This window comes from Prinia subflava, chromosome 9, assembly GCF_021018805.1.
Source record: "Prinia subflava isolate CZ2003 ecotype Zambia chromosome 9, Cam_Psub_1.2, whole genome shotgun sequence".
NCBI classification, from domain to species: domain Eukaryota; kingdom Metazoa; phylum Chordata; class Aves; order Passeriformes; family Cisticolidae; genus Prinia; species Prinia subflava.
The window spans coordinates 18,910,552-18,922,559 of NC_086255.1; the positions used below are offsets into that span (position 1 = coordinate 18,910,552).

The 12,008-nt window shown below is 46.3% G+C and overlaps 1 protein-coding gene across 13 annotated transcripts in view; it reads left to right on the forward strand.

Moving 5' to 3' along the window:
* The window catches only part of PAX2 (paired box 2), a 99,404-nt gene that overhangs the window by 61,632 nt on the left and 25,764 nt on the right, over window positions 1-12,008 (forward strand). For all 13 annotated transcript variants that reach the window (XM_063405760.1, XM_063405761.1, XM_063405762.1 and 10 more), the window contains 2 exons: window positions 8,009-8,184; window positions 10,026-10,152. In XM_063405760.1, the coding sequence (XP_063261830.1) occupies window positions 8,009-8,184; window positions 10,026-10,152 (303 nt within the window). The remainder of the gene's footprint in view (window positions 1-8,008; window positions 8,185-10,025; window positions 10,153-12,008) is intronic.

Below are 12,008 nucleotides of genomic sequence, written 5' to 3' on the forward strand. Positions count from 1 at the left end.
TCCATGGTCTGACTCAGATCTGCTGGGTCTTTATGCTGGTGTCCTCTCAGTGCTCTCTGCTGGAATCTCAGGGATTCCCAGAAACTGGGAGGTGGAACTGGATAGTGACAGTCCAGCTCTGGGCTCCCTGCCTTGTGTCTAGCTGTCCTCATAGCAGTGTTGATTTGCATGTCAGGCAAAGCACTGCTTGAGGAAAAAAAAAAACCTTCCAAGTGTGGCAGTGTCAGCGCTCGCTGTTGTTCGACAGTGTAAAATTAAATTAATAAAGCCCCCAACACAGGAAAACATAACAGGAAATTAATGGCCTTTACTGTCGCTCTGATGCAGTCATTTGCAACCCTGCTTTCCGCACCAAAGACTTCATAAATGCAAGCAGTTTCTCTAAACAAGCATAGTTAGGGCTGCATGCGATGTAATTTTTTGTGTTGTTTCTGTCCTTTGGAGCTAACAAAAGCCTCCTTTTTTTATATGCTCACCAAGGGTGATCCTGCCAAGAAGTAGCTCCCCAACAAACATGCTTAGGAAGATGAGAGAAGAGAGTTAAGTCATGCCAATGGTGCTAAGAGGATCATCTTCTCTGGCAGAGGGAAAGCATAGCTTCTGGAGCCCTGCTTCCCTGCAGCAGCAGCTGTCCCTCAGGGCACTGCACTAAAGGCAACGTTGTGGACACCACAACAGCATAAATCAGGATAACCCTTCTGATAACTTTTAGGATGTGTAAATCAGTAAAACCTCTGAATGCAAGAGACTTACAGATTTACAATGACCAGAGGATCTGGATCACTGTTTGAGAGTGCCAATTGCTACTCTGTCAACATAAACAAAGCCAGTGTGCTGGATCCTAGAGGCAGCTGCATTTCTATTTGTTTAATAGCCAAGCCTAATAGCACTAGTAAGATACACTGGACCTGGAAAACTACTACCTAGGCTAAAACCCCTCACCCGCACTGCCACACATGCTGTAGTACATGTTGTATACACATCTGAAACAGCTGTGAATCCCAACACCTGGAAAGACGTTTGCTGGCATTTTCAGTAAGGCTGGATGTGCTGATAATAACTATCCAACACAGACTTAGTTTTCCAAATGCACTTCTCCAAATTTGCAATCATACACTTAGATACAGTAGTAAATACATATGATTTTCATATGCATATACACACTCACTTCCTTAAATGCATTTTGCATGCTCCCGTGATAATGCAAGACAGATCTGAGCACACACTTCATTACACATTTGCACACACAATTCATTACATTTACATTCTCATTGAGCACTGCCAATTTTGCTCATGAAAGCCCTGTATTAAAGCTGTATTGCCCATCCCTGCTCCATCTAGGTACTCAGTCATACACAACCCTAGTGTTAAAAGCCCTGCTGTCAGGCACCAGCACGCATCTCACCCTTTCTCAAGCAGGCACACTCACTTCCCTCCATGAGCAGCCTTCCTTACTCACCAATTCCTCATGTGAGCTAAACCTTCATTTCAAAATGTAAAATCCTTAATTTCTGAGCCTTTCTGCTTTAAGCCTGAGCGTGTATGAAAGAAATACACAGTCTGTGTGTTGCTGACACACTTAAATTGCAGAGACACATAAACCAGCACAGTACTATCAATTAGCATACTGAAATTCAGGTTTGTGGGTTCCCTTGAGGCAAATGGACACAGGAATCTGAGCAGCTGTAGAGTTCATGAAGGCTGATGGTCTTCCTTGAGGTGATAATCCTCCAGTATTTATGTCCCACTATCCCCATTTCTGCAGGATACTGTACATAACCTGAACTTGTACTGTATCTTCTTTCACCATGGCAGCATAGATCCCTGATAACATTCCTTCTCTATGCATTCCTGAACCTTGCCAGACCCTGAATCATCTCTATTCTGCACTCACTTAGGATCCTTCCTATTTGAATTTAAGGTTCATCTTTCTCCCCACCAGTTATCACAAACAAAGCACTCAAAATTCTTGCAACACTACTACATGCTGAAAAACAGAACTGACCATCTAGAGATGACATCTTCTTTCACACTGTCTAAAAGATCACAAAATTTCTCCTACAAGGAAATGTAACCCAAAATTTACAGCTTTCCTTTTCCGAACCTCTAAGTAACAGGGCAAGAAAGTTACATAGGTGAAAAGATCACCAGATTAGGAGAGCCAGTCCTTGTGCTTGTCCTTACTGGGGGGAGTACTGTATTAGTTTAGTAATTATTGGGGATGCAAATAGTGTCTCTAGAAACATTGTGACAGCTAGACTGGATCTGCTTGTGTAGATCAGAACAGCACTACCAGACAATGCTGGCCATCTGAGAATGTGTGACTCCCTACCCCCAGGTCCCTGTCCTTGGTCTCTCTTGGTCGGGGTCAGTTCAGACACAGATGCGGGAGGTGTGCTGTTCCCAGGGGGAGCAGGCTCTGCAGGCCGGCTCTGAGGTGCGGGGTCCTGGGCGGACCCGCAGCGCCAGGGCCCGCGCAGGGCTGGCTGCCGTGAATGACAAGCACGGCCATCGATCGCCTTCTGAACTCGGCCCAGCCGATAGAAGGTAATTAATGACTCCATTTGCCTCAGTACCGAGGAGAACAATTGAGTTTGAAACTGCAACAACTGGCAGTGTGGGGAAAGGCCCCCGGGGATGGACAGGAAAGCTGCCTGACAGGCCCAGGCTGCATGGGGACACGGGAACACATCAGAGGGGGAAAAAAGAGAAGAGAAATCGGAAAAAGGAAAGAGCAGTCTTAATGCAAAAGTGTGATTTGGGAAGGGGCAGCACATGTAGCCACAAATGCTCAGGGGGTGGGAGAGAGCTGCTCTGAATTAAGCATCCCAGCAGGCATGGTGCAGGCAGGCTGCAGGGGAGGACGGGGTCGCCTTGCTGGTGCAGAGGGACAGCATTGCAGCAGCCAGCTCAGCACCACTGCATCACACAGTTGTGCTTCCCTCGGAGCCTCTGACAATTAGATGGGTTCTGCTGTGTCACCTGGCTGGCAGTTCTCATGCCAGTCACATTCGCTTTTATTATGACTGTGATTTTTACTGGTAGAGCTGCAAGGGCCCAGCTGAAATCAGGGCCCCACGATACTGCAGGCAGACATGTCACAGGGATGGTAACGATCCCTTCCCTAAAAGAGAACAGTATCTCCATGTTTGTGTGGTAGCTGCACAGCTTCTCACGACCTTCCTAGATGTTTCTGTGCCACAAAGATCTCTCTACATCAGCAATACTTCTGAGTTATTTGTTGAGATGGTCCTGTCCCACACTGAGCAAGAGTTCTGTCCATCACTTGTAGCCAGGGAAGGAATGAATTATGCTACTTTTTGCTACTTGTACATTATGGTGTCCTTGTGGCTTCCAGACCTGAGAATGTCTCTTTATTTTGTAATTATTTAATGGGCATATTCCTTGTGTCCATGCAGATGGACAGATGTAGTTAAGGTTGTTCTGTTGTTCCTTGGCACAGCATTTCTTTGTTATCTGTCAGAATACTTCTGTGACACTTGTGGAGCATTTCTGTGTCTCGTGTTGAGGGTTTACTCTGAACATTCACTGTATGTACTCCCTTGGCTGTCCCTCGGAGGAGAGCTATTTCCTGTCACATGTGCAAGGCCTGATCACACTGACAGCAATGTGCACCTTTGTGCGGGACACTGTGACTGAGGCCATGGTTTGCCTCTCAAGCTGTTTGTTAAAATTCTTTTGATTTAAAAGAGAGGTTTCCCTTGCCACTAAAGGGCAACTGGGAAAGGTGATGGTGCTGCTTCCCATTGGGTAAAGTTACCACAGTTACCCAGGTGGCACCCTCAGACTCATCCTGCAGCTGAAGCCTTCCTTTACCCCCTTGAAGAGGTCCCCTTCCAATATCTGCTTTCTGGGCAAATCTCTATCCCTTAAGCTTTTACTCCTGGCACTGTTCTTCCTCAGCTAAAGTGACTGTTGCCCCTCACAGTGCCATTCCTTATGGGATCTGCTAGTCTTTCCCAATTCAAATTTTCCCTGTAAGTCCTTTCTTCCCTGGCACCCACAGCCCTTTGATGGACTCCATCTCTTCCCCAAAGTCCTCTCTGGTCTTTTCTTCCCCCTTTGCTTATACCCACATGGCTGTCAGCTCTCACAGTTTGTGTATTAACCTATTTGAAGCATCTCCTGATAGTCCAGCTTACAGAGTCATACACTGAGATGAGAATTGCAACTTTGATCTAAAACCAGATAGAGGTGTCTAGCCCTTGCAGTTTCAGGGAAAAAAATGAAAACATATCCTCTGTAGGTTTTGACACCAGAAGACAAACACAGGGAACTTACAATCATTTGGTCTTGAAGAAAATAAAACAATCTGTGACTGTGAATGTCTCAACATTACCAAGAGACAAATACAAGATATACAAATCTGTCTTTCAGGATCACCTCTGTGAACCCTTCTCTGCTTCATAAGTAAAATATATATGCATAATTCACATAATTGGTCTGTGAAGTTTGAGATTCATGCATCCTACCATTATTATGCCAAATATTACTGCAAGCTGTTAAGCCAAGATCCACCTCAATGTACCCCACAGGCCTCTGTCAAAAGTTTCTTTGCTTTTGTAGATTTTAAAGCATAGGCTAGGGCAGAGTGGCCTATTCCCCTTCTTCCTCCTTCTCCCTTCCAGGAATTTCCACCTAAAACTAAAGCATTGTCTTTCTCCTTACAACTTTTGCACCCCTCTTCGGCCATTTGCCTGCTTTGATCGTTCTTATTTCTAATTTAACCCCATTCTTTATCCTTCTCTTTCCTTCATCCTTGTCTTTCATCTCCCACAGACTGTACAGGTCCTCTCTCATCAGCTGGTCCTGGGTTTCCCAAATACACACACACGCTTATGTGTGCTCACGCACACGCACACACTCTGACACAAATAAATAAATAAATAGAAAGGTCAGTGAGCAGAGCAGCAATAACCCCTAAAACAGTACTATCAGAGGGACATGATTGATCAATTGAATTCCATAGCGGCTCAAAAATGTGGGATTAAGTAGTGTATTATACGCACAATGAGTTGAGGCATGATGTTCATTTCAAGTTCATTTCGCCAGCCCTCTGCCACCAGATCAGGCAATCAATAGGGGCAGCAGATATCATATATCACCTCTCTCCGTGCTAGGCAGAGAGCACCATAATCTCTCGCAAATTTAGAGTGACAGATTTGTCAAGATCTGAAGGGCCCCTGAATAAATGAAGGAAAAGAGGCTCTTACAGCGACTCGGGAAAGCTGTGATTTCAGCTTCTTCACACAAAGGCATGGCCTGTGCACACGCGGAAGACACACGTGCACAGGGGTCTGAAGGCAGACAGAATTGCAAATACCTCTGCATGTGTGCACAAACTTGTGTAACCACTCAGGGCAACTCACTGAGGGTAAAATCTAGTTTAATGACACTCAGTGAAAGTTTTGCTGTTCATCCATCCACTCACACCAAATACTATGCAGAGTATAGAGCAGCCATTCTTGAAAATCAGGTACAGCCAAAACCAGCAGCCACAGACAAATGCTTGGTCAGCCATGGACTGTGATGCAGAATCTAAAGAAAAACAGAATAATTATCTACTGCAAAAATACCCATGTGTATTAGCATCATGGTGTGTACAATCATACACACCGACTGACACGTGGAAAAATCCTCCAAGGCAATGAACTTCACAGGCTGCAGACAGGTTGAGGCTGATACAGAAACTTTTTTTTTTTCTGCATCTGGACCCACGGGTTCTGTGCCAATCTTCTGTAGGGAAGACCAGAGTTCTAGTCCTCCTGAAAGTCACCACCTGCAGAAACAGCCCAGTCCATCTAAAACATGAAAACTGTACCAACCCACACAGTGTGCAGTCCACCAAGCCTGATCCTTGCTTTGTTTTCTTAGTCAAATCTGTCATGAACTCCAGATTTCAGGAAATGGATAACTTTCCCTTGGGCAAATAAGCCTGGGGAGAGGAGAAAACTCCAGGGATAAGTGCCAGTAAACAGCATTGCTCTGGCTTGGGGTGGAAAAGAAAGAGAAGAGGCTGCTCGAGGGAAGGCTGCTGGCAGGGACAAATCAATATGTAATATTTTCTATGGTCTTGTGAGTGGTACTGTACTACGCTACTGTATATAATGTACTATTGATTATATCATATCGTATAATCACCTATAAACGGATATATCTCATAGCCAGAAGGCAGCAGGCTCAGTCATAACTCTGGGCCACCAGTTGGGCATTAACTGTGCCAGGAAAATACCATCTTGGCACTATCCGTGAGCTAAAAGAGGAAGCAGCAGAGTGGCATTGTTCTGGACGCTGCACAGTGAATGTCACTCCAGGCTCCTGGGAGCATCGTGTGTCCATGAGCACCTCACAATTGCATGGAGGAAGGAAAAGGTCTATACAGAACCATCGACCAACTTCTTGACAGGCAACAGGTTTCTGAGATTCACAGACTGGAAGCCACCAAGAAAGGCTTAAGTATGAGGCATATTAGTGAAAAACCAGAAAGATAATTACAGCACAAGAGGGAGAACCTGATCTTAGGTTAGTCAGTGTGATGAGTCAGTGAGACTTGTGTCTGATGAAGCACAGTAGGGAAGGATTCATCATGGAGAGAATGGAGGTGTATCAGCATGGATGAAGCAGGGAATTATAACCAGGCACACCAAAGTTAGGCTGAGATGTGACAGCAGAAAGATACTTAGCACAGTTGGAGGAGATTATAATGAGAAGACTTGCCTCAGATGAGATGAGGGATTATGACAGAGGAAGATTCACTTCAGCTGGGACAGGAGGTTGTAACAGACAGACTCACCTTGGATATGACAGATGCTAATAGCAGGACATTCAGTCGAGATAAAAAGGGATTATAACAGAGGAAAATGCATCTCATTTGAGCTGGGGGATAACAGGGGAAAAAACCAAACCAAACCCAAACACAGATAGGTGATCAGAAAAAAATCACTTAGGTTGGGGCAGGGCATTGATAACAGACTCACAGCAGAGGGGATGAGTGAGCTGTAAGAGATGTGGGATGTCACAACAGAAATAGAGACACTCTAAAGCATGGTAGGAGGCACTGCTGTGAGACTGGACTGTGTCAGAGGGCTGTTGTAGGGATGCAATTCTAGGGAAGCTTCTACCAGAAGGCAGCTATATTCCTTGCAAGAACAAAGTAACACCAGGAAGGCTGATTACCACTGAGCAGGACTAAGTTTTGTAATACAATAATTCATTTTAGGTAAGAAGGAAGACTGGCAGAGATGAAGATTCATCTCATTTTGGAGGGAGTTTTATAACAGAGATATGGGTCATGATAAATCACAAGCTGCACACAGGTGAATGGGACAGAAACCAACATATGTTGGATGGGACAGTTGCTCCACAGGGAGGGATTTCTCTCTGGTGAAACATGGAGTCAGAAATCAGATTTCCTTGTTATCTAAGGAAGATGAAAGACTCATCTAGGATATGATCAGGTGAAAAGGAAATTGTAACAGTGATAGCTGCTCATAGGACTGGGGAGCTACTACAGAGACCGGCTCCCCTCCAAACTGTAAGACAGCCTTTTTCCCATTGCAGGCTCCCTCAGTCCTCTCCAGTACACCCCATCCTCAGCACTCTTGTTTCTCTCTGGACTCCAGTGGTCTTCTAGCGATGCTAATCGCTGTGCTTTGCTCCCATTTTATGCTCAGCAGTGGAGATTTGGCAATTTTTAACACTGAAAATCAGCGGAACCGAAACTCATCTCTGAGCTAAGCACTATTCTCCACAGCCTCACTCATCCTGGGCAGGAGAATTCCACAGAACCCACTGGAGCAGCCTGGCCACTCCATCAGAGAGGAGGGGGCTTCTCTTGGACCCCTGCAGCCTCCTCTTTCTTCAAGAGTGGCACAGCTACTAGAGGCACAGAGCCTCCCTCTTTCCCACTCTGTCCCTGTCCTGCATCCGTTACCAGTCCAAGCCAGGGTGGTGCTAACTCCCTGTTTTCTCTGTCTGTGCCCTGCAGATGTATCCGAGGGCTCAGTTCCCAATGGAGATTCCCAGAGCAGCGTGGACAGTTTGCGGAAGCACCTTCGTGGCGACACTTTCACCCAGCAGCAGCTGGAAGCTTTAGATCGAGTTTTTGAGCGTCCTTCTTACCCTGACGTCTTTCAAACATCAGAGCACATCAAATCTGAGCAGGTGAGGGCCTGGCCTGGTAATGGGAACCCAGAGGCACTGAGAGGATGATGGCAGGGAGATTCCCTTACCAAAATCCCTCTCTCCCTCTCCATCCCTTATTCTGACACTGTCTTGTTATTGCACATACCTTTTACAGTTCTGTCTGCTTATAACTGTATCACTGTGCTGATGCTCCTGTATACTCAAGCTTTACCTCCTCTCATGAACTTGCCAAAAACATACACACTGTGCTCTCCCTATGTCCCCATGACCACCTTGCCCTCTGCACACACACCTGTCTGTCTGCCAGCCTGTTTTGCCATGAGCATGCCTACACCCCCATCCATCTTCACTGGCAGGCAGCACTGCACAGAAACACCCACACCCTGAGATCACACTGGTGACCAGCGAGCCACAGGGTTGGGTCTTAATACATCATTTTTCCTCATGGCCCAAAGCTGAGACTTGACTCCCATCTCCAACATAGTTTTCCACACTTCTGCAGCTCTGCCCACCTTTTCTTTACTCCCCCGCTCTCCCAGCCTTTTATCCCAAAAGCTGTTTGTCTTAATAAAATGAAAATCAAAAGTCTTTTTAAACCGCCCCAAGCCATAAACCAACAAAGGAAGAGAAGGAGAGGCTGGCTGTGGACTCCCTTCATCCCAGAGTCCCTGGGTTTATTACAATGAATAACCTTTATTTACTTTCATTAGACTATTAAGCACCAGCACAGTCATTTTTCCCCCTGAAACTCTGAGCAGGGCCCATAAAGCAAATCCAAAGCCTAATTGAGTTCATTTTAATTTCTCTCCGATCACAGCGAATTACTCTGGTGATAAATCAGGGGGCAGGCTCACCCCCAGTAGAAGGCCTAATTTGCAGCTAATTACAAAACTGATTTCTACAGGAAGATCAATACAAGAAGGAATTGGAAATGACTAGGCAGTCCTAGCCAAGCAGGGACAGGGGCGGGGAGGGGGCAGCATGCGTTGAACCTGCTGGAGGAGGGGAAGATGTGGGGAGGGGGTTGGGGAAGTGCATGGAAAAAAACGGAGGAGAAAGAGCAGAAAATCAGTTTTAATTTAACGTAATATTAATCAGAGCAACTTTTCCTGCTGTTTTGTAGCCTTCCTGGTTTCTCCAGCTCCCGCGTCTGGTCTGGAGGCTGCCACAATAAAAAGGCAATTACCAGAGCCTTTCGGACAGGACACCCTTTCAGATTCAATGGCTCTCCCCCTCCCACCCTTCTGTTAGCCATGTGGCTCCCCCCTCCCCAATTTCATACCCCAATGCACAGAGTGACAGAGGCAGGGGATGAGGCTTCTTTGTTTTTAAAAGCTAGGACAGAGGTAACAGTGGAGGGGAGGCAGGCGACCCAGGCAGAGACCCTGGTGACAGTGGGCCAACACTGCCTGCTTCCTACAGCCTGCCTGTCCTAGTCATGTCATTGTAGTCCTATGCCCCAGCTGTCCTTGTCACCAGGGCAAACACCTCCCACCTCCACTCAGCCAAGAGGAGGGGATGTGGATTTCCCCTTTCTTTTCCCCTGGGCTGGCACAGACAGCCATCCACATCCCCACAGCACCAAACGAAGGCTCAGCCATACCAGAGATAACAGGCCAGATCCCTCACCTCCCTTCCCTTTCACAGCATCAAGCAGGCAGGTGGGATAGTTCATCCTAGGATCCACCCCGCCCCCCATCCTCCTCAACCCTCTTGTCACTTTATCTTCTCCATTTCCTCCTCCTCCTCTTCCATCTGTGCAGGGGTTTGCATCTCTCCTCTTCCTCCCCCCCATCTGCACATCCTTCCCTTTCTCCCATCACATCAATAGCGAGCTGTCTTTCTCCTCTCTTCCCCAGGGTAATGAGTACTCCCTCCCAGCTCTGACCCCTGGTCTCGATGAAGTCAAATCAAGTCTATCCACCTCTGCTAACCCAGACCTGGGGACAAATGTGTCAGGACCCCAGACGTACCCTGTGGTGACCGGTAAGCTGCCTGACCAAACAGCAGAACCAAGCTTTTTATTTATTTCCTTCATCACCATTAGCTTCTGCTTTTTCTGCTAATGCAAGATACCCCTCTGTGGCAAACAAGGAAAGAGACAGAAAGACTGTGGAGAACACAAGGGTTCAATAGAAGTTTGAAATTCAGAGTGTTGGCAGTTTTGGGTACACTTAGACGTGTCCAGGTGTGACTCAAAGACAAGCAAACCCAGATGCGAATCACGAACTTGTGTGCCCAGATGGGGCTTAAGGTTGGGATGCTGGTGGAGGACAAATATGTCCAAATACACATTGTGATTTTTTTCCTTTGTGTCTGAGAACAACAGGATCATAGCTTACCCATGATCTCCACTTGGTTTTCTTTTGGACAAATAATAGTTTAAGTTTTATTCAGCCCTGGCATTTGGAAGGAGCATTTGCAAATTAAATACTGAGATCTGCTGAACTGCGACTGCTAAACTCCCTCCTCCTTAAGCCCATGAGTTTCTTAGGAAAGCTGGCAAAAAAATTTGTTCACAGCCTGTCCTCATGTGTGGGCACATTAAACTCAGGTATGTCTGGGAGAGTAGAAACTGTGAGCAAGGACATGAAAGCAGACAAGCCAGGATGGAGAAAAACACGAGGTAATCTCTGTAGCAGATGCTTCACTGAAACTTCCTTTTTGCTGGTGGCATGTGCAGAACCTGAGTGGCACAGGTTGGCCTGGGGCCACAGGTCATTCCCCCGCTGTCCTGGTGTTAGACTGCCTGTCCTGTGTGTGTCTAGAGCTGTATGGAAGTATTCTGGTGCCACAGCTCTTCTTCTCAAGGCTTTGGTTGCCATAGGTGGCTGCTTACACAGATACCAGACTTGCACATCTCCTCCTGGGTAGCTAAAGTGGCTGCAAGGCTCAAGTGACTTGATCCTGTTCGATATATCCCCCTTTCTCAACAACTTTTGTAGCCCCTCTAGAAACCTCATGGCAGAAGTTAAGAAACAACTCATGACAAAGAGCTCTAAGTCCTGTTAGTAAGGGAAGAAGCTTCTTACCCCTTGACCAAAAAGTTGTCCTCTGATGCCACAGAATCAAGAGCACTGGAGTTTGTATCTCAATTTTTTCTTCTGGAAGCCCCAGGTAATAGCCCATGATGCCAAAGCAGCCCCTGGCTGAGGCAGGCTGTCATTGCTTGTTCAGCAAACACCGAGCAAAGGCATATTGTTGCATGCAACTTTTGGGACCAAGCACCTTGGGACCAGGCAGGATTAGTGAGTTAACTCAAACACAGAAGATATCCAGCATGTGGTCTGCAAAATCTCATGGAGAACATGGGAGATGAACTGTATTATTCTGGAAGTATCTAGAAAGCATGACATCCCAGACTTCTTTCATGGCTTTTACAGCTATCAGACTTGATTCAGAATTCTTGTAGCCATGCAGCTCCTTAGTCAACAAAAAAAATGGCTTAGCTGTGGCAAAAGTGTTCTACCTTTCTTTGTATTTGCAAAACTCAGCTGGCATTCATCTACTGTTTCACAGATCCACATCTATTACAGGAAATACCTTCTTGTCTTTGAGGGGCAAAGCCAGTAGGAGATCAAGACAAATCCCAACAGACAAATGTAAAGGTGACGTGTCTACAATCAGAGGCCATGAAAATAGTTCTTTTTGGTCCTTCTGCCTAAGTGAAGATGGTGTATCCTAGCCTGTTAATGTGAGAGGAGGCTTCCTGAAGGCTGAGACACTACACAAGCCTTGGACATGAATCTCACAAGGGCACAGCAGGAGTCACAGATGAGACTATAGACTGAGGAAAAAAAATTTCATGTCCCTCCCACCCTGTGCTACCCCTACTCTGTTCC